The 23647-nt window shown below is 35.8% G+C and overlaps 1 protein-coding gene and 1 pseudogene across 2 annotated transcripts in view; one reads left to right on the top strand and one right to left on the bottom strand.

Annotated features, from left to right (window-relative positions):
* The window catches only part of LOC105808907 (chromosome unknown open reading frame, human C18orf25), a 73335-nt gene that overhangs the window by 27010 nt on the left and 22678 nt on the right, over positions 1 to 23647 (bottom strand). The window contains exon 2 of one of the 2 annotated variants that reach the window (XM_012642675.1): positions 16109 to 16893. In XM_012642675.1, coding sequence (XP_012498129.1) covers positions 16109 to 16823 — 715 coding nt within the window. In that variant the 5' untranslated portion in view covers positions 16824 to 16893. Of the gene's footprint in view, positions 1 to 16108; positions 16894 to 23647 lie in introns of those variants that run through there. The other variant, XM_012642676.1, reaches the window with a different exon arrangement.
* The window catches only part of LOC105808873, a 24329-nt pseudogene continuing 22599 nt past the window's right edge, over positions 21918 to 23647 (top strand).

Below are 23647 nucleotides of genomic sequence, written 5' to 3'. Positions count from 1 at the left end.
CAGAATAACATCACAAAACTAGTTTAGTAAAAAGAAAAATGTCTAAGAAGATAGGACTAAATGGAAATGAAATGCATTAATATGCACTGAAACTTTGTTTAGGAGTTATAATTTTTAAAATAAAATGGAATCAATGTCTACTTTATACCTTTTCCATTAGACTCATCTCAATTATCTAAAAAATTTAAATTTTATAAAGTTTCTAACGTGGAAATAAAGTTTTAAGGATTACACTTGTCCTTATACTGGTAAATGTCAGGTAATTCAGTCCACCCAGAAAAGCTATTTGTGATATTGATGAAGAGTTCATTTCTCATTTTGAAAGGATCAAAGAAGAGGTAAAAACAAAAATTCAAGTGGTGGCTCATGCCTGTAATCCTAGCACTCTGTGAGGCCGAGGCGGGAGGATCACTTGAAGCCAGGAGTTCAAGACCAGCCTGAACAAGAGTGAGACCCCATCTCTACTAAAAACAGAAAAATTAGCTGGGCGTTGTGGTGTGTGCCTGTAGTCCCAGCTTCTCAGGAGGCTGAGGCAGGAGGATCACTTGAGCCCAGGACTTTGGGGTTGCTGTGAGCTAGGCTGACACCACGGCACCCTACTCAGGGCAACAGAGTAAGACTCTGTCTCAAAAAAAGAAATTCAAGATTATCAGAGTAATTGAAAAGTTGATGAAAAGAAAAAAACAATTTAATGCTTCACCATTAACTACAAAGTCGAAAAAGCTCTGAATAAAGTGAGGTTATTCAAAAGATAGCTCAGGTAATTTATCTGGGTATTTAAGGGAACCTATAAATACAGAATAAATACAGAAACAGGGCGCTTGAAGAGGTCACCATCTTTCAATTTATCTTTCTATTTTAGGGACAAATCCTTGACCTACTGCTTTGAGGATTCAGATCTATAGAGAACAAAACTAAAATATCTGCACTACATATACCAAGGAAGAGCACAAAATTTAGATATATTAATCACATCCCCATGTCTATATACCTTGCTAAAGATTCATCCATTCCAGCCTTTTGAGTCCTTCTTGAAGTAGTCTAAATTTTGCTATTTTCCAAATATTCCTCAACTTTTAATAGGACAGCTTAGTAGGACATATAGTTTAAACAAAAAGAATTGGTCTGTTATGTTCACAGTGGTATTTTATCTCCTTTTTCAATATATCCATAACAAAACAAGTGAAAATTATCCCAAAAATACCATGTAAAACCTATTATTTAATTATACTGACTACAAACTAATACCATTTATTTCATTACAGAAAAGCAAGTTTCTTGATTCAGGAACACCTAATGTGAATTAACCGGTAGGGAATCACTAATATAACACCATCTTCAAAGAGTAACAAGAAACATTTCTTTTTCAAAATTTTTATTTATCTAGGTTAGTTACACTTCAAATGCACAGTGAGGTAAAGAAAATGCAATAAAGTAAAAACAGTAATTTGATAACATTTTTCTCAAATCTGAAAGTTATAATACGAATAAGACTTCATCACCAAAGAACACCCTTCTTTGCAGATTATTCCTTCGTTTTTTATGATGTTTTCTGTTTTACACTGTGGTCATTTAATACAATATGAAAATATCTTATCAATACTAGTAAACTACTGGTTTCATTCCAACTCTTACTAACTTTCCTAAACTTCAGAGGAAGTAAAAACAGGAATCAAGAAAAAAATAGAAAATACTGAAACTCTTAAGTTATTCAAGTTATTTATAATTCATAAACTCATAACTTCTAGACAAATTAAATTTCTTATCTGTACTATGATTGAGGGCATATATGCCATTTTTGAAAAGGATTTTGAGAAAAAATTTTGAATTGTTTTGATACTGTATTTTCTGACAAGTGGGATTTCATAAAATCTTTTTCATCGCACCCTCATTGTACCATTTAAATAATAAAAAAAATGGAGAGAGGGAACTCAATATAAGCTAAAAAAATAAAAAAAGATACAATTTCTTTAAAAGGTAACCTTTTGTAAGATAACTTGCCCATAAATCTGCTATTCTAAACAAATGATAACACAAAGCCTGTTTGCCATCTTTCCTATAACTCTCACCTAATTGCACCTTTAGGCAAAGTCAGCTGTATATTAAAAATAAAAATGATCAGTAATAGCAATTTAGGTTGCTATGCTCAACAAAAGAATAGATCACAGCATTTCTTTCATTAACAAGCAGACTTAATACACTTTGAATGGTTTTGCCTACAACTTTTAAGAAATAAATCTTATGTAAATTGAGATATACCTCTATTCAAAGACCCTTGCTGTTAAATCTACATAACAGGAGGGAATGACAAAAGCAATAAGCAAAATAAATTAGTTTCTGTATATTCTTTTTTTCAGTCTGCTAGTGAGATTTTTTTTAAAAACTCAAAACCTTTAGTTAATTATTTAAAAAGCCGTTTTCTCCAGTTTAATTACTATTATTAGGTTTATCTGTGGGCAACTTTTTTATTCTTACATACCTTTAAGGAAGCAATAAACAGATATTATATTAATGACCTGACTCCATTAGAATCATTGTATACTACTGCACAGCTATCTGCCTCTAGCCATTTCTCAAATATAATATTAATGAAATTCAGGATTATTTCAGCATTTTAAAGATGGGTAGGCACATGCACACACATACACATATATACATATCCCTGAGACTAGGCTTATTTCTGATTTAGTAATTTAAAAACAAACAAACAAAAAAAGATAGGCTTTTCTCTTGAAGCCCCAAAATAACGGAATCCTTTATGCTACTTCTAATTAATTAAAGAAAAAAACTTCATGCAAAATACTAAACCTTAAGATTTTAATTTTACCTTGTGCTCTAAATTAAAATTATTTAGGGTTTTATAAGTTACACTCAATTTTAATTATGCATGAAAAGTATGCATCAATATGATTAAGAGAGTTATTATTATCTAATAAGCGGCTCAAAGAACCAGATCATTCTAATCTGCTGGTTAAATTCACTTAAGGTGATTAGGTATCTAATGTCCTAGGACAATGAACTAGTTAGTACAAACTGGGCAGAAAGCAGGCTGTGGATAGATTAACAGAAAACACATTTATCTTTAGTGAGCGGATAATGCCCTCTGAAATGCCACCAACTAAAGAGAAATAACACAAGGAAATACCAACAACCAGTAATAGAGTTATGACTATAGTTATGACTATAATTTGTTACCTAACATTTCCAAAGTTTTCTTTCTACAATGCTCAGTAATTTTTAAATGGAGTAACTTTTTTTAAAGTCAGCAGCTTAATCCTTTTCTCTATCCCATGAAAACAAGCTGCAAGTGAAAAATGTCATCTGACAGATTAGACAAAGGTAAATTTCATATGCACTTATTAGAGAGATGAAATAGTCCAGCTATGGAATCTTATTCTTAAATAAAAACATTTCAACCACATCTGGATTAGTGTTATAGGTTCAAAGACATTTCTTTCCAGAAACAGCCATTTATTGATTATAAATAAATCCAAATAGGACATGGTCCTTAATCTTCTTAAAACTCCAGGAAAACTAAGCGAATTCAAAGAAAATGAAGGGAAGACCATTTAAGCATGTAAATAATAGCTACATAAAAACACTATTGGCATAATCCAAAAGTAATTCCCACTTAAAAGTATTAGCAATATACCTGTAATCTTAAAAATAAAGTCTCTGCCTCACTGAAAGAATACAATAACCTATAAATACCCGTCACATAAAAAAAGTATTAAAACCATTTCAAATATTTAATATTTCCTTAAATGTCCATAATCAAAAACAAATTATTTTGGAAGATAAATCTTTGAATTATGCAATCTGGAAAAGGTGTAATTATTTTAAAGCAAAACCTATTGTTTTTCCAAATACTCCTTAAGACAACGTATCTTCAAAGCACTATGCAAAAGTGAAAATCGGGATAAAAATCTTTTGTACATGTTTCTACTACAAAATATTCTTAAGGTTAAAGTCTTCAAACCACAGAATGTCAAGCTTTACTTTGCGATAAATTTTTAATATTTTGGCATAGGTTCTATGAATTAAATCAATGTATTCTAGCCTTCCTTCTCTTTCTACCAAAACCTTTCCACGTCTTTATCCAAAATTTTGTAGAAAAGCTTCTCAAAATTATTAATTTTCAACACCTTTTCAAATATTCAAAATGTTATTCTTACCTTGAGTACCAATTATTAAAATTTGTGTTTGATAATTCCATTCCACTGAAATTTCTTTCCATTTTTTTCTTAAAGGCAAAATAATCTACAGAGCTCTTGCCCAATTATGCAATAACAAAAATTAGAATATATACAGGCAATACAATATTAGCAATAACCTGTCTATATGTTATTCTTAAAAATTTTTGCTATTTTAAAAATAAGAAGCACTTCAGGATATGCTTAACATATTAGATTTTATATCATAAAACAAAAAAAGCCTGTTAAGTGCTTGAACCAGTTTACACATGCACAGAAAAGTAGCCATTAACATGCTGAAATTAATATTTTCTTATTGCTAAAAATCCATGCCTAGTAAAGTCTGTGATTCTAGGAAGAAGGTGAAGATAGAACAAACTTTCCTGAAAATATCAGCTTCAAGTAAAGATTGTAAATTAAAATTCAATCACCTAAAACTAATATGCTCTTCCTGTTGATGTAAAGCTTAATTTAAAAAAAAATTGCTTAAGTTTACAAGTGTTGCACTATCATTTCAGAGAAAAATCCATCAGTTACAATAAATTCCTATATATTTTATGGTGAAAAATCATACGAATGTTATGTGTTGCAAGGCGCTTGGTGTTCAAATTTTACCACTATTGGTCAAATACTAAGTTCAGGAAATCTGACAGTCATTATACAATTAAAGAAGAGACCACTAGTCTTTTTCATCCATTTATATTTTTACATATATTCTTAAACAAAACTGAGCACATAAACAAGCCTTCCCCAAAGTTAACTACCAATTTTCAGCCATCAAGTTCTAAAAAGGGGGGCGGGGAGAATCAAATCACAAGGCTAATTTTCAATTCAAAACCAAAAAAGGAAAAGAACTTGGCTCAGTATTACTGATAACTTACAAGTTGCAAATATTTGGATACAGAACCATTTTTTTAAAAAGCAGTGATGGTTTTCCTGAGCAAAGTTACCGACAAACATTAAGATAAATTAATGTTCATATATGAAATTCCAAATATACCACGTCTATCCTTCCTCTTATAAAACACAGAATTAGACTTTTTCCAAAGTTGCAACTTCATTAAATAATAAAATTAACCTTTTCATATTGATAAATTACAAATGTGAAGAGAAAAACTAAATTTCTCTTAAAAGTAAATCCAGTAGAAAACAATTTTACGAAACCACTTAGTGTTAGCAAAGTTACATATTCCTGTTGAAGATTTTCATCCTAAGTTAGCTGTTTCTCACAATATTCCTATAAACCCTGAAAAGATAAAATATCAGTATTTCCCAATCCACGGCCACACATAAAAACATCTATCATGTTGCAAGACTTTCAATCCTGTGATATTTTCTTCCCTTTGACACAGTCCCTGTGCCTTTTAACATAACTAAGGGCCATTTATTTTCAGCTCAGGAACTGAAAACAAAATTAACACATTGCCACACTAGAAAAAAAAATTTTCCCTGGGGCCATAGTGTTTCATTAAAAGACAAAATGATCCTTTCTAATTTGGTATTGTTTATTGTTTTCTGTGTATGATTTATATGCAACGCAATCCACATTTTAAGAATTAAATGGTCGATATTAATTGTAACAATAAAAGTAGGATTTTCATGAACCAACTGCAAGGTTTTGCTTCACGTGGCCCTGTGCTCAAAACTAGCCTGAGCTAAATACAACTCACATGGCAGTCAATGTATCAAACTGGTAGTACATCAGCTAATAAGCTCAGTCACTAGCAATTTAAAAACCCATTCAATACCTTGACAGAGTGACCATATTACTTTTATCTTCTACAGCTGTGGTCCTCAATCCCAGACCAAGGACTAGTACCGGTCTGTGGCCTGTTAGGAACTGGGCTATACAGCAGGAGGTAAGCAGAAGCCAGCCTCATCTATACTTACAGCTGTTCCCCAGCTCCCCATCACTCGCATCACTGCATAAGCATAGGCTCTGCCTCCTGTCCCAGCAGCGGCAGCAGTAGATTCTCAAACTGTGCATTCTAGGGATCTAGAATGTTCCTTGTGAGAATCTAATGCCTGATGATCTAAGGTGGAGCTGAGGCGTTGGAGCTAGTGCTGGGGAGTAGCTGCAAATACAGATCATCATTAGCAGAGAGGTTTGACTCCACAATAAATGTAATGGGCTTGAATCATGCTAAAACCATCCCCCCTCGCTCCCCCACCATGAAAAAATTGTCTCCCATGAGGCCGGGCGCAGTGGCCCACGCCTGTAATCCTAGCACTCTGGGAGGCCGAGGTGGGCGGATTGTTTGAGCTCAGGAGTTCGAAACCAGCCTGAGCAAGAGCGAGACCCCGTCTCTACTAAAAATAGAAAGAAATTAATCAGACAACTAAAAATATATAGAAAAAATTAGCCGGGCATGGTGGCGCACGCCTGTAATCCCAGCTACTCGGGAGGCTGAGGCAGAAGGATCACTTGAGCCCACGAGTTTGAGGTTGCTGTGAGCTAGGCTGACGCCACGGCACTCACTCTAGCCAGGGCAAAAGAGTGAGACTTTTTCTCAAAAAAAAAAAAAAACCGGTCTTCCATGAAACTGGTCCCTGGTGACAAAAAGATTGGGGACGGCTGCTCTAGAGTACCCTTTACATCAGGTTACCAGAAATTCCACTGGATGATGCCTACCAGGTTATTGCCTCAGGCACTGAGCTCTAAATTAAAGCTCAAGATAAAAATCCATCTTTGTATCAGTGAAAAATACTATTTTTGTTATGCATGAAGTCAAACTGCAGTCTAATCTGCTTTTCCTACAGTATCTTGCATAGTAGGTACAGAGCAAATGTTTGCTCAAAAAAAGTAATGTATTCTTCCTGCATACAAATGCTATTTAATATTATAGTTCATGAAAGACTAGCAACAAATTAGTTCATTAAATGACATGGAATAGTGATATAAAAATGTTCATGCAGTACATTCATTCATGATCTTCACAGTGGGATTAATTACGTGATTCCCCAATTAGAATCAGAAGGGAGTCAACAGTGTCTGTAGAGAATAAATGCTAAGAGATTCTCAAGAAATTAACGATTTACCTATCTGGGTTCACTAAAATTCCCAATTTTTAATTTTATCTCTATTTTTTATTAAAAAAACACAAAGAGGGTCACTCCTATTACTGTGTAAATATGGTTCTATGTTCCAACCATATATAACAAAATTCAAGCTAAAATTTATCAAATTTTGCAGCTTTCTGTTTTGAATACCTAATTTTAAAAAAAGAAATGGTTTACTATCATAGTTTTTAAAACATCATTGAAAAAAACTTACAACGGACAAAAGCATATTTCTTACATAATCCAAAAAGCAGCTAGTTAACATAATTTTGTGATAGATTCAAAGGTTGTTCTATAAATAGTCCCATTTTCAGCAACGTTAATTGGAAAACTGTTATTATACGTCTTCGGGAATTTTAATGTACTTTTAAAATTTGGACAAGTCACATGAGAACCAAAGGGCTGCTGTGGCAGCACTTGGGACTCAGGCATCTGCATTTAAGCACCTGATTGGGTGATAGGGGAAATTATTAGGCCAACTAGTTGCATTTTAGGTCCCCTAGCTTCCAGCAGCTGCAGTTCTCTTCGCCTGTGTGAAGGTGAGTTAGTGTTTCCATCCACACGTGTAACTTCTGTTTGCCTCTCCATCTTGGAAAGGCAGCTCATGGCCTCTTCTAGGACACTGCCTATGCAGTTCCTATCACACACAGCACCCCTGTCAAGTAATCCTGGAATTTCCCTGGGCACTCCTTCAGATCCCCCAACACGACTGAAGTCAGCTTTAAAGACACTGAGGCCATTTGATAAAACATTAATTCAGAAAATTGTCTTTTTTATTAAGACATGCTTACTCATGAAAATGACATAAGCATTGCTAAAAACAGCCTAATAGATACAGCATTCAAAGGCCACGTTTAAATTCATTAACCAGAGCCACTAATTCCAAGAAAAATAATAAAATGACCAACATTACCATTTTTCATGGCTTCAATGTATCTGCCTGGAAGCATGTATTCTGTTACTATACAACTGACTTAATCTGTAACAATGGTTTCCAACCTTTGCTGAACGTAAGAACCTGAAATGGTTTAAGAAATACCAAAACCTAGGGTGGCTCCAAGGTATGTGAGGTTTGTTTTAATCTCCCCAGGTGATTTTAATGCACAGCCGTGGTTCAGAACCACTGTATCTTTGAGGGTTTTGTTTTGTTTTTTTGGTTTTTTTGGTGAGACAGGGTCTCACTCTGTCACCCAGGCTAGAGTACAGTGGCCATCATCATAGCTCACTGCAACCTCAAACTCCTGGGCTCAAGTGACCATCCTGCTCAAGCCTCCCGAGTAGCTGGGACTACAGTTGCACACCACCACGCCTGGCTAATTTTTCTATTTTTTTGTAGAGACGGGGTCTCACTCTTGCTCAGGCTAGTTTTGAACTCCTGGCCTCAAGCAATCCTCCAGCCTTGGCCTCCTAAAGTGCTAGGATTACAGGTGTAAGCCACCACACCCAGTCTCTTTGAGTATTTTAACCACTCTGGTTTTCACATTTTAAAAAGTTGTTTGGCAGCTGGCCTACAATAAATCATTATACAATAATTTTCAGCTGACTGACTCTTATCGTAAGTTTTAAGTTTAAAGAAATTCTTATGGAAAACCACATAAAGGATTTACAGAATCCATGAATACACCTGGGTCAGCTTTTTACAAACCCTTATCTATGCAAGGTGTGTGTATGTATGTATGCCACCAAAAAAAATTTTAAAAGTTTGGTGGTTAAGTTTGGGATATGCACCAAATCATATCCTTCCCCTCTGGAGAGCACATTAACGGCTAGATTGTCCTGCTGTAAAAACCAACCAAAAAATCCTAAAAAAAAAAACAACAAAAAAACCTGGTAACACATAATCCAGCATTTTTCAAATATGTGAACATGTGTACAGCTATTAATATCCAGTAGAATAGTGGTTTCACAGGATTCCAGTTTAGGATATGGTCCCATAAATATACTGTCTTATCCTTGAATGAAGCTAGATTATCTCTGATTTGGATCCCCTATACTTTTTGTCTCTAATAAAACCAATTATGTTGAACTCTTCATTCTAAGGGGCCTATTAAAAATGTTACCTCTTCAGACCATTCTTAACTATACCATCTAAAATAGCTTTTCTACCCCATTCCTAGTCAATCTTTATCTCATATCCTGTTTTATTATTATTCACAGCATATATCCCTACCTGGTAGCATATGATGAATTCATTTATTAACTGTCTCCTCAATGAAGATTAAGTTCCATGAGGGTAGAGACTTCGATAACTGTTGTGTTCCCAATGGCACATACTAGGTGCTTAAATACTTGCTGAATAAGTGATTGATTGATGGCATCAATCCATCTTGGCCTTATATATCTACCTACGTCAAGAAGTCTTACAATGAACACTCCCATGAAATGCTCTATTGAATTTACCCCATAGTGTTTCTAAAAACATGGTTCACTTTATCACATAGTAGCTTTTTATAAAGATAACAAAAATTTCCCATTTCTCTGTATCAAGAATAACTGTGTTTCTCCTAGACAAAAAGAACTTTTTAATCAGTCATGCCATCTATTTTCAATGCCTAAAAGGCTGTGGGACAAATTTTTAGCCCAATTCAACCTAGCAAATAAAAACTTCATGAAGTCTGTTACCAACCTTCCCTCTGACGCATTATTCCTTTTTCCTCTGATTAAGCCATCCCCTATGCTGTCTTCACTTTTTTAAAAAGTCTTACTTATATATATATAAACTTTCTCAAGAAGGACATACCCTTCGCCAATGTGTAGTATATTTAGCTTATGGGGAAAAAAAAAGACTAAATGGAATTTAAAGCAAATCAAACTTCCTTTAAGCTCCATTATAAATGTTAGGTAAACTTAAACATAGGACAGGAAATCAGATGGCTACTTTGATCTGCTTTAGATTCCAGTGTTACTTATTTCTCAATGAATACTGAAAATGGGCATGTAAAAGCTAAACTCAGAAAATGGTGTGAGAACACTTTTATGCTGGAGGCAGTGAGATAAGCTGCAGCCTCCTAAAGACACTAGCAATAAACACTGATAAGCAAGACATTCTGAAGCTTTAAAAACAGAGACCAATTATGTATTTGTCAAAACCCAGAGAACTTACAACACCAAGAGTGAATCCTAAAAGTAAACTATGGACTTTGGGTGATAATGATGTGTCAGTGTAGGTCCATCAGGGTAACAAATGTCCACTCTAGTGCAGGATGTTGATAGTGAGGGAGGCTGTGGGTGTGTGGGGTAAGGGGGTATATGGGAACTCCCCTGTACTTGCTGCTCAATTTTGCTGTGAACCCAAAACTACTCTAAAATAATTTGAGAAGAGGAAACCAGGGACATATTCTCACCTTAAGCACACAAGTCCTTTTATTAACACTAAGATATATCCTATTTTGAAAAAAAGACATATCAAAAGCAAAGGTATGCTTTTACATACACAAAGTTAATCTAGGCACTCACTTTAGCAAATAAGTTAGGAAAAGCAGGCTGAAAATAATATCTGGTGCTTTAACACGAGAGACTGCCAAAGGAGACCCACCAGTTAAGACTTGAAAGCTTGTAAATTTAACTTAACACTATCCAGACATTGCAACACATAGAAAACCACATTTAACAATTCGTGCTTTTCAAATAATCACTTAAATGGAGTAAAAGAAAAAGGCGCCTAAGCTTGTTAATATAGCACTGTACGGTGGTTTATAACTAATATGATTTCAAAAAACTACAGACTCCACTGTTTTAGAATTTGATACCTGTTAGCAGTTAGAGAACTTAATTGAACCAGACTATAGGTATCACAATGATTTTTAGCTATGGGAGACAACAAACCACTGCATAACTTATACCTGGATGCCCACTGTCTTCACCTTTTAAAGCTAATCACTTTACAATGTCATCATTTTTTAAGCTGAAGCCAGGAGTCAGACCACAAAGATTCTGATTTAATGGAGCAGAGGTGCTCAAATACTTGCTCACTATTTACCTGCTTGATTTGCATTTACTAAGCTGAAAAGAGACAGTTACCACCTGACTCTTTTGGTGTTTTGTTATCAATGTATTAATATTTCGCAAGTCTCCTAAAAAGCTACCAAAATGCAACCAGATTACAAAAGTTTAAAAAGAGAGACATGAGGCTTTTAGCCACTAAATCATTTCATATTCAACCTAGGAAAAATGTCAATTACACTTCATGGGATTCCCCATGTGGGCTTGGGGTCTTCTACCATGAGAACCCACTGCCTAAACTAATATTAAAATTTTCCTTTAGAAAACATACAGACTGGGGAAAAAAATTTTCCAAGCAATTAAATGCCCAGTAGGTTAAGAAGCCTCACAAATTAATATGGAAAAACACGTGTCAGGGGGAAAATGTGCAAAGTACATGACTAGACTATTTACCAAAAGAATACAATGGCCAAATACGATTTTAAATTCACTAGTGATCAAAGAAATGCAAATTAACAGTAAGATACAATTCTTTCATCAAATCAGCAAGATTTTCAAAAATACTCAACAGCAAGAATATAATGCATGAACACTCAAACTCCTGTATGGAATAAACTTATTTTCAAAAAACAGTATGGCAGTATATGTAGTCAAGAGGCTTAAGTGCTCATACCCTTAACTCATAATAGCAAAAACTAAAAACAGCCCAAAGTGCCAACATTAGAGAAGTTATTTTTATAATTAGCAAAATTGTTCAAAAACCATACATTCTAGAGAGAACAGTGTTTTGGTTAAATGTTCAAAATGCAACGTTAAACGAGAAAGGAAGATAAAAGCAATACCTAGTATGAAAAATTTTGTTATATGTTATGGAAGGCAACATACTGAAATGTTAACAAAAGCAGAATTATGGGTGATTTTAATCTTCTACTTCACATTTTTCTTTCAAAAATGTCTACAAAGAATTTAACACTTAAAAAAAAATTTTTTTTTTTTTTTTAGTTTCCAAGCAAGAGTTAATTGATCAAGTATAATAATCTCTACCAAAGAAAAAAAACTGTGAGATAGGATGATAGCTTATCATGACGCAGTTCAGTGCATAAATATGTATGGTGAGTAATGGGTGCTGAGATCCTGGCTTGAAATGGGGCTGAGCTGGTCTGGCCTGGCCACACAGATTGAGAATTCAGGTGATCTTAGCCTCCCTGGCATTCTCCAAAAGAGACCAATTACATTTTCTAAAGGCAAACCAGCCAAGACAACTGACTCTTACCTACCCTGGTGGGTATTATTTTTGGAACCTAAGTCTGAATAGGTATTTACACGGTGGACTATTAAATCACACAAAAGCAGGTCATTATAGCCAAGACAAGCTAAAGCAATGCTGTATAGAGGTTCATTCTATGCTAAATATTTATGAAAAATAATTTTTTCCCACTACCCATGTATACTGATGCCCGCATGTTAGTTTAGAGAATTTCTTAAATTGAATTAAGTCTAATGTTCATTATTAATATTAAATCAAACCAAACCCCCCCAAAATGGCAGATTTTACAGGGCTAGTCTCAAAAGCGATTTTATAGAGAAACTGCTCCCCCAATAAAAAATAATGCTCTAATCATAAAACTGCAAAGAATGACCAAAGCACAAAAAGATAATCTATAAAGATAAATCAGACACTTGATAAAGCTTTGAATATTCAAGATAACTACCACATAGTATTTTTACATTAATTCATTATGAAATACTATCAATTTACTATAAAATAGTCTATCTTTACTCATCTCTATGTCCCCCAATGAAAGTACTGCCAGAATTATTTCGGTATGATAACTCCAAACAAATTCTTAAAACATCAATGTATTTCCAAAAACTTCAAGGAGAGAACGATCTCATGCCAATACTAAGCTGCCTGTCGGTTAATGGCTAACTTAAAAAAACTTCATAAACATCTGTTGCCCAGATATCAAACTCGATTATTAAACATGATCATGAACTATACTAGTCTGCATCATTATTTGCACTCTTTAACAAAAAATGCACTAACTGTTAAATTATTTGGCATAAGAAAACATTTAGGATCATTCCTTCAACCTTTAAGCTGCTGCCAAACAAAAGCTTGTAAATAAAGCATCTTCTGAATTACTAAATGAGTTGTACCTTGATGAAAGAGTATAGCAATAATTTCAATTTCTACTTTTCCACTTGGTTTCCATTCTGTGTAAAAAGCTGGATTCAAATTTCATCATCCAAGAGATTCTGTTAGGCCCATCCAATTTAAGTTCACCTGAATGTTCACGTCGTTGCACTCACGTCAGTTCATAATTTATCCTACCTTTACAATTTATACAACTTTTCAACAACTGCTCTTGCTATAAGGTTGAGTGTGTCTCCTCTCTTCCCCGAAGTCCTAATGTGATTCAGGAAACTGAAGGATACATAACTGTTACATTAAAAATACACAATGTCACAATTTTTCAGAGATAGTAATATGGATAGCTGAACTGAAATTCCAAATACTTAAACTCTAGGTTGTTCCATCTTTGTTGCTTTGCATAATTTCAGGAAAAACTATGCATAGCTGCCTTAAGTGAGTGGTACCTCCCAAAACTGTGCAGTACACAGCATAGGCAATCACATAGCGCCCCTGCACCTTAACCTACCATTTGATTCTCCAGGATTACCTTAGAAAATTCTGCATGTTTTCAAAAGCTACAAATTGACTAAATGGTGTGAACAATAGAAACTAAATTATAAATTCAAATTACTTTGGTGTTTGGTTAGTATATAATTCAGAATAGACAAAAAAGAGACCACTGGTGTTTTAAGTTTTAAACATTGGTCAAGATAGTCAATTAGCAAAGAGGTCAGGAAAATATGAACAAAGCACATCTAACCTACATAAGCCAACAGGGAAAATGCCCTTGAAGACATTTCTCATGCCACCTCTACAATGGGATTCTGACTTCAAAGATAATTTTGTTCACCTGCCTTCTTCCTTTCCATAAAACGGCAAAGTATTGGGGTGGTTACATAAAAACAAAAAAAATCTGGTAAGTGGAATTAAGTACTATGTCAAGAGATCCATCATGATCTTGATTAATAGAACAGGATATAAGAATGCATAAACAATTTTACAGGTGCTAGTAAGACTTTGTTAAAAATACTTTTAAATGTAAAATTGGGCCAGGCATGGTGGCTCATGCCTGTAATCCCTGGCACTTTGGGAGGCCAAGACGGGAGGATTGCTTGAGCCCAGGAGTTCAAGACCAGCCTGAGCCACATAGCAAGACCCTCATCTCTACAAAAAAACAGAAAAATTAGCTGGGTATGGTGGCACATGCCTGTAGTCCCAGCTACTCCAGAGGCTGAGGCAGGAAGATTGCTTGAGCCCAAGAGTTTGAGGTTGCAGTGAGCTATGATGACACCACTGCACTCTAGCATGGGCAACAGAGTGAGACTCTGTCTCAGAAAAAAAACAAAAAGTAAAATTGAAATATACATTAAACCTGCCTTAGTCTGGTTCTAAGAACCTCAGTCTTTACGGCAGTAAAAAAAGGAAAAAAAAAAAAAAAAAGAAGAACCTCAGTCTTAGAACCTCAAAGTCTGTTTCTCTCATGCATTTAACTGATGAGCTTTGGTTAAATCCCCTTTCAGTAGTTTAAATACAAGGAACTACAGCAAAGGAACTCAATAGAGATATTAAAAAAAGAAAAAGCAATTCTAAACACTTTATAACTCATATTTAATGTTATATGGATAAGACTTTTATTATTTTAAGTTGAACACCTATAAAGTGCTTTAAAACCAATCATTCTAGTTATTGAGTTTATATAAGTTTGGATAGCTATAGGTTTAATTAACCAATATGATTTTTCTTGAAATATTCTTTGTATATCAGCAATATGCTGTCTTCACATGTAGAATCAGAAAACTTTCAGAAAACTAGAGAGAAATAACATAGGCACTCATAAAACTTGAGAAAACCAAAACTTCTCCCTCTTTAATGTAGCAATAAACAATGCTGTTGTGACATATTAAATGCCATGTACTTTACAAAATGTTCCTGATTATAAAAGTCTCTTTAATAATGAGAATTCGCCACTTAAGAACCATTCAGATATCATCTTTCTTCCACTATGAAATCTCGAGACTGCCTTTGTAGTATACAGTACCAGATTTGATAATACGGGGAAATCGGACTTGTCAAACATGTATAATAATAAATTACAGATTCTTATACCAATGATAGCTGAAACAAGCAGATTCCTAACAAACTTTTTAAAGCTTGGAGGTTTAAGGGGGAGTTATGCAAAATATATTCTTCTCAATGTGAGTGACAACTGAGGATAGAAAGATGCGCAACAAGGATAACTAGCTTATCATGCACTGCATCTGGGGAAAAACACATAAAACTACTGTTTTAGAAGGAACAGTTGTTAGAAAACTTTAACGAAAGATAGAATGTGTTATTTCAGACACTATAAGCTCAAGTGCAGTGGCTACATAATAGAGCAAGGTGCCTATTCCTGAGGAAAACGTACTTAGTAATTATGCTGAACAGTGAGTATTAAATCTAAGCAGTGCTAAAAAGGCAATGAGGGGAGTTCAGGTCTTGTGTTACAGAGAAAGAGACTTGTGAGAAATTCCATTAGTTAAAAATAATCTTGTCCCTATCATTAACCATTTTTTTTTTTTTTTTTTTTTTTTTTTTTGCTGATGTGCTAAAGTGCACTGGAAACCTCAGAACAGGTTTTTTAAATTGGCCATGTCTTGTTAATAGACTGCAGTCTTCAAATTTACACAGAGCTGCAGGCCTCCTGGATTTTTTCAAGTGTCACTCATCTAACTGAGCCTTATAGCTGAGAAATGTCATCAAGTGCTTTACAGTCAGTTTAAAAAACATCCTCTACCTGGTATCTCTGCAGTGATTGTCTTGCTGCTCCCTGAAACCTCTTCATCATCATCTGATGAGCTCGTGCTTGAGTCACAAGTCAGGTCACTATCACTGGTACTACTGTCCTGCAGCAGGTTGTATTTCTTCCTTGCAGCAGCCTCCCGTTTCTGCCTCAGTAGTCTGATCCTCTCCTTGTGCTTTTGGCTCCGATGACCTTTAACCTTGGCAACTCGGCCGTTCTGTTTATCACTGGATTGCCGGTTTTTCTTGGCAGCCATAGTGGACGTTTCACTTTCAGACCGGGAACGCCTAGACTTACGCCCAACTGTGGCACCAGACACTCCTGAAGGGTCTCCTTCTACAGCGGTTTCTGCCTGAGAGGGTTCGTTCTCTTCTGCAGAAGACAACGTATCTGAATCAGCCAGGTGACCACTAGAGGAAGGGGAAAGCATGCAGTGATTAGAGGAGTCACTCTCATAAACTCGGCCAGTTGTCGGCTTGTCACTCTCTGTGGATGCTAACTGAGACTCAGAAGAGTCCCTTCTCAGTTCCATCAACAAGCAGGGCATTGAAGAAAGAACTGTAGAATCTGCTACACCATCTTTCTGAACTTGAGATTCCAGTTCTACAGAGCCATCTTCCTCCTTGGCTGTCTCTTGTTCAGATGTTTTTGGTGGGACTTCGGACTCAATGAGTTCTTCGACTTTTCCCACTGCCTCCTCCATCTTCATTTCAGAATTTTGAATTAAATCATGGAGCAGGGTCTAGGAAATGATATCAAAGAAGCAACAGGAAAGCAACCTGTATGAAAACATACAAAAATCAATAAAAAGAAATGGCAGATTATTTAATCAACACAACATGCCTACCTTTCTAAATGGGTAGCAATAGTTACCATTACACCGGCCTTTAAAATATATTTATTATCTGTTTGCTTGATCAACAAATTCCAAGGACTTAATACCATCAAAATCCTAGCAAACTCAGCTACTGAAAATGGCACAATATTAATTCTCTATTACCGAACTTGCAAGGCCAAGAAATTCCAAACAAGGATTTTCAAGTTTACAATTTTATTCAAAGTGTTTAAGAAAGGGATCTTCAAAATATATAGAGTTAATATGTATGTTCTGACTTTAATATAAATGAAAAAGAATATTTCAAAAAAACTAGTCTAGAAAGCAATGAGTTAACTGTAATGATTACTTTTACACTCAAATTCTCAATTTCTTTTACACTCAAATTCTCCTTTCTGGAGGCCAGGTGGGCGTGGTTTACAGTGGAGAAACATCAAATGTACACTTACGTTGGGGGAAAAAAAACTGTGCCAAGAGCAGTGGCTCATGCCTATAACCCCAGTGAATTGGAAGGGTCACTTGAGGCCAGGAGTTTGAGATCAGCCTGGACAACATGGCGAGACCACCCACTCTTTTTTTTTTAGATAGAGACGGGGTCTCGCTCTTGCTCAGGCTGGTCTCGAACTCCTGAGCTCAAGCAATCCTCCTGCCTCAGCCTCCCAGAGTGCTAGGATTACAGGCGTGAGCCACTGCGCCCAGCCACAAGAGACCACCCACTCTTTAAAAAAAAATTTTTTTTAAAAATTAGCCAGGCATGGTGGCATGCACCTGTAGTCCCAGCTACTCAGGAGGATTGCTTGAGCCCAGCGTTCAAGGCTGCAGTGAGCTATGATCATGCAACTACACTCTAGCCTCAGTGACAGAGCGAAATCTCATCTCTAAAAAAAAAAAAAGAAAACAAAAAGAAGGAAAAAAACCTTCAACTATATGCAATTGGCAAATGAGCAACCAAAGTAATTATATGCATCAAACCTGTCTGCATTCCCCTCACTAGAGTTGCTCTAGAGGAGCATTAAGATGAAGGGCCAAAAAAAAAAAAAAAAAAAAAAAAGATATAGTGACAGAATTTGCTTCTCCCTCAGTCCTTCCTAGTTCCCACATATCTCTCATCATGCTGAATGTGAGTCTAGTGTTGAAACAGATGTTTTGTTTCATAAACAATGACTACTGAACACAGTTCAACTACTCTGAACGCAGAAAACCTAGTATATTCTATTTTATGAATGACTTAAGGCATTTAAGAGAAAACACCCTACACACATTTTACACTTGTATGCTAAATTTAGAACTTAATACGCCTACCACCACCACTGTGAGTGATACAACTCCAATTAATCACAGAGGTGTAGGGCACAATCTTTAACCACAAGAGGTTGTGACCTATATAGTAAGACCTCACTTAAACAACATCCACAGGTTCTTGGAAACTGCGACTTAAAACGAAATGACTTTTAACAAAACCAATTTGTTTTTCTTGTCAAGGACGTTATTCCAGGACCTGCTATACTTCATTTTACTTACGGTTGCAGTTTCCAAGAACCTATCAACAACGTTAAGTGAGGACTTACTGTGCAGTGTAAACTTCATTAACTGGTCATTTTTAAGGGGATGCTAAGAATGTGCAAGGCAAGCAAAAATTTGCCCTGTACATGTGATATTACAGAAGGCAACTATCACGATGACCCGTGGGTAACAGACAAAAACATTAATCCAGATGATGTGCTACTCAGGTGCAATATGGCATTTCCATCATGGTTCAATATACAGACAGAAACCAGAAAATGCCTGAAAAATCCTTGTATTGATCTAACATGCCAAGTCTACTTTTTGCTTAATTACAAACAGGAATATTCTAAACATCTGTTTTTGTTTTTCATAGCCCTGTTCTCGGTGGCTGATAAAACAGGCATTGTGATAAAGTTTCCTTAACATATTCATGAAAACCAGAACATTTATGGTTACTGGAACATTTATTAATTTAAAACAATCCCTTGTGTAGCCTACTTCATAAGCATATCTGTATCATTAATTTTGGAGTTAAATGAAAATAAGCATAAATATTTTTCCTAACACCATTACCCAAAACAGTACCTCTGAGAGCTAACACAGGGAGTAAAAGTTAAACCAACAGATTGTCATAAATGAAGCATAGTGTCAATACAAACGTGAAATAAAATATTCACAGATATAAAACACCCCCAGGTACAAGGAATAAACCCAAGATTTTCTAACTGAATGAAAATTAGAGTTGTTTCTGTAGAGAATAAGGTTATATATTCTGGAATAAAGACTCTTCTTAAAGTTGAAGTATCTGAAAAATATACTCAAAGGAAATTAATGGCAGCCACAAAGGATAAGCATCAAAAGTCTCAAATTAATTTTTGAAAGAAGGTGGCACTGGGCCATTTTGAAGTACATAATACAGAATGAGGCTAAAAAGTAAATTTGTTAAAAATGACCATAAAATTCTTGTTTCTTCAGGAAATAAGTTGTATGAGTACCACAAATAAATATAGATTGTTTTTCCTTATAAGAAAACATGATGGTATCAATGACTTTAAATATGACACATCAATCAAATGACTATCTTTCAAGTTCCTTAAATTTAAGTATTAACTGAGATTTAATTTCTGCTGCCTAAATTAGTAACCAGTATTATCCATTTAAATATGGTCAAATCAATCACAAGACTAGCATCGACCATAAATATGACACCAGTTAGCTCATCATGACATGTCCATACAATGTGACCATAAAAAAATGAGAAAGCTCTTTAGTGATATGGAGCAATTCTCATAAAAAAATTTTAAATGAACAAAAAAGGTACATTATACCATTTGTATAAATAAAAAAACAAAATTATACTGATACAAGTTTGTAGATACACAGTATCTCTGGAAGGATACTTAAGAAAATGATAATACCAGCTGTCTTGGGAAGGAAAGAGGGTAAACAAGGGAAAAGGAATAGAAGACACTGTATACAGTTTTGTACCTCTTGAACTTTATAACATATACCACTCTGACATGAAAAGTCTTCTAAAGAAAAAGGAGTTGTGTTTTTTTCTGGCCATGACATCAGACCACTCTTGAGGTCAAATCTGCTCAATGAATTCTACTAGCTTTCTCCTTAAAGTGTAATTTTTTGTTATAACTAATTAAATACACGGGGAAAAGAAAAAGTCACAGGAAGTGGAAATACGAGCTCTGACAAAACTCACTGCAGTGGAATAAGAATGAAGTGTTCTAAACACAGGGAAAAGATGTCATACATAAAGATTTATCTTTCCAAGCAAGCTGATTATTTACTACGTATATTGTTTTTGGGGGAAAAGTGGATTTTTCTGGTAGGGGTAGTCAAGTAGCTGGCAGTAGAAAATGATAAAATTGTCAAATAGGAATTGCATCATGTAAATGGGATAAAAGGCTCTCAACCCTTGGGATTAAGGGTGACAGTAAATTTACAGTGAAGTATTAAATATAGAACACTCTTCCTATTAGAATAGCATTTTCCCCATGCTGTTCTTCCTTCCAACCTAAAGGGAAACTCCCCACCTACCCATATGAGTATTAGAGCTCATGCCCCTCTCTTTTCCCCAGAACCTTATATTATTGATTATTCCTTGGCTCTCATCAACCTCTTACACTCAAATGGACCATTCATTTTTAAAATAATCCTTCTGCCTACCACCTCAACCTCAAATCTCCCTCTCCAGGTATCACTCTCTCCTTTCACAGCCAATTTTATTATAAGATTTATCTCAACTCCCTGTCTCTATTTCCTTACCTCTCACACTCCTTTCTCCCACCAAATCCAATCTGACGTCTGCTTCTATCAAACCAGTGGAACAGTTCTTACCAGGGTCATTAATGATCCCCCACATCTCTAAATCCAACATAGTTTGGCCCTCATCTTAACATTTATGCCTGACGACCCCCTCTGCTCCTTAAACTATTGCCTTTCTTTGGCTTCAAGGTTTCCCTATTCTTCTGGCTGCTCCTTCTCAGTCTACTTTGTAGGTTTAACTTCCTCTACCAAACCTATGGATTTGGTCCTAGGTCTAGGACTCCATGCATTAAAGTGAACTCTTCTAAATGCACATCTTCCAGTACCATCCCTACACTTGTAATTTTGTTTCACCAGCTCAGATCTCTGAGCTCTTTACTGCCCCACTCAAATACCCAGCTGACATCTAAATGTAGATTTTTACAAAGGTACCATAATCCCATCATATCCAAAACCAAATTAGTCATCTCTGACCTACCCCAGTCTGCTCCTTTTCTAAGAAAATGACACTACTATTGCTATTATCTCAGTTGCTCCCCACAAAAACCCAAGAGTTATCCTTGATAATACCTTCCCCTTTATTCACTGCACTCCATCATTCACTAATTCCTATCAATCTTACCTCCTTAATAGTTTTCTAGCCTGGCCACTGTTCTCTGTCTCCACTTTCACCATTGTAGACACAACCTCCATAATTTATTTCTCAATGGAAGTACTGACAATCACAACTTATCTCTCTCCATATTTAATCTTGCTTCCTGTTCTCCATACAGCAGGCAAAACAACATTTTTACAAGGCAAATATGACAACTTTATATGAGATGGGGTCTCATTCTGTTGCCCAGGCTAGGGTGCAGTGGCACAATCATCACTCACTGCAGCCTCGAATTCCTGGGCTCAAGTGATCCTCCTGACACAGCCTCCCAAGTAGCTGAGACTACAGGCACATGACAGCACACTCAGCTAAGAAAGTATTTTTTAAAAGTCCTAGAAGTTTGGGGTAAGGAGGAGGGATGGATAATCAAGAGGAGGATAGTTTAAGGCAATCTGAGATTTATCTGATGTTTTAATCTCCCCTTAAAAAGGGACTATGTGCAGTAATCTAAAAAACGAGGCTAATTCTGGACAATGAAAATGCATTTATTAGTCCTTATACTCTTTAAGAAACTAAGATAACAGAAGATGAGTATATGTCGAAGAGTTAAACCATGGAATGGAAGCAGTATACTGATTCCAAAGAAAAGACAGGAAGCGGAAAGTATGAAGCTGAATGAGGGTATTGTGAAAATGTGGAAGAGAAAAGTTCAGGGAATTCGTTTCATGTCAGACTTTCTTCTTGGTCAGCAAAGCTTAACACAAGTTAAAAAAAGAAGGCAGGCTTGGAGGTTTGTAAAAAAAAAAAAAAAAAAAGAAAGAAAGAAAAGTTTTATAACATCTGCTATAGTGAATCAAACTGCTGAGTACGATAATTTATACAATCAAAAAGAATGATTCACAGTACCCAATTTCCATGATATCATCATTAACACAAAGTTAAGGAGGAAGTTAAAGTTAAGGGACCATTAATACAATGTTATGCGGGAAAATGTGATTGATCTCCCCTGTTCAATACTCCTATGCATCTCTCCAGTTTCATGTTGAACAACTCACACCCTAGCTCTCCCCAGCTACAAAGAACGTCACATAAACAGAGGTTTTTCTGATTTCTGGCTTTTCACACTCATTTTGTGCCCATCTTCTTGCTGGCTACTCTTCACAGAAATTATAATAAATATGACCTCTTTGAGTAGCTTTTGGTACTATTACAGACTGATATTACCCCTATTAAATGCATACTACTCACTCTCTCTTCCTTCGCAGCACTCTGCACAACTGTAGTTAAATAATTGCACACTAACTGTTTGATGTCCATGCTCCATATATAAGGATACATAAAGGATTTAAGAATAGAAAATTATATAACCAACTACCACCCCAGTTGATTTATCTCTATCTGTAGTAAGTAAAACAGACCTTAATGTAGAAACTATTAACAAGAAAAAAGGGGCTGGGCACGGTGGCTCATGCCTATAATCCCAGCACTTTCAGAGGCTGAGGCAGGAGGATCTCTTGAGGCCAGGAGTTCAAGACCAGCCTGAGCAACAGCAAGACCCTGTCTCTACAAAAAATAAGAAAAATTAGCCGGGCATGGAGGTGCGCATCTGTAGTCCCAGCTACTTGGCAGGCTAAGGCAGGAGGAGTTTGAGGTTCCAGTGAGTTATCATGATGCCACTGAACTACACTCTACCCAGGGCGACAGAGCAAGACTCTGTCTCAAAACAAAACAAACAAACAAACAAAAAATTAGCTGGGTGTGATGGCATGTGCTTGTAGTCCCAGCTACTTAGGAGGCTGAGACAGGAAGACTGCTTGAGCCCAGGAGTTCGAGGCTGCAGTGGGCTATGATCAGGACAATGTATTTCGGCCTGGGCAACAGAGTGAGACCGCATCCAGAAAAAAAAAAAAAAGAAAAAATACCTGAAATGAAAAATTCACTAGAAGTACTCAATAGCAAGTTCAAGATGGCAGAACAACCAGCAAGCATGATGAGAGATCAAGAGAAATTGCCCAATCTGAAGAACAGAGAGAAAAAAGATTAAAGAAAAATGAGCAGAGCCTCAGAGACTTAATGGGATAATATAACATCAAGGATACCAACATTTCCTGTGATTATAGAGGCTCAGGAAAAAAAAAAAAAAAACCAACATATATTTAACGGACCTCCCCCCCAAAATTGAGTAAGAGGCAGAAAAATATTTGAAAAATTAATACGGGCAGATGGGAAGGGGGAGGAGGGGATGGGTATATTCACACCTAATGGGTGTGTTGCACACTGTCTGGGGGATGGACATGCTTGAAGCTCTGACTCAGGT

This window comes from Propithecus coquereli, unplaced genomic scaffold (genome assembly GCF_000956105.1).
Source record: "Propithecus coquereli isolate 6110/MARCELLA unplaced genomic scaffold, Pcoq_1.0 Scaffold181, whole genome shotgun sequence".
Taxonomy (NCBI): domain Eukaryota; kingdom Metazoa; phylum Chordata; class Mammalia; order Primates; family Indriidae; genus Propithecus; species Propithecus coquereli.
The sequence above is the reverse complement of the archived record's forward strand: the minus strand, read 5'-3'. Positions and strand labels throughout refer to the sequence as shown.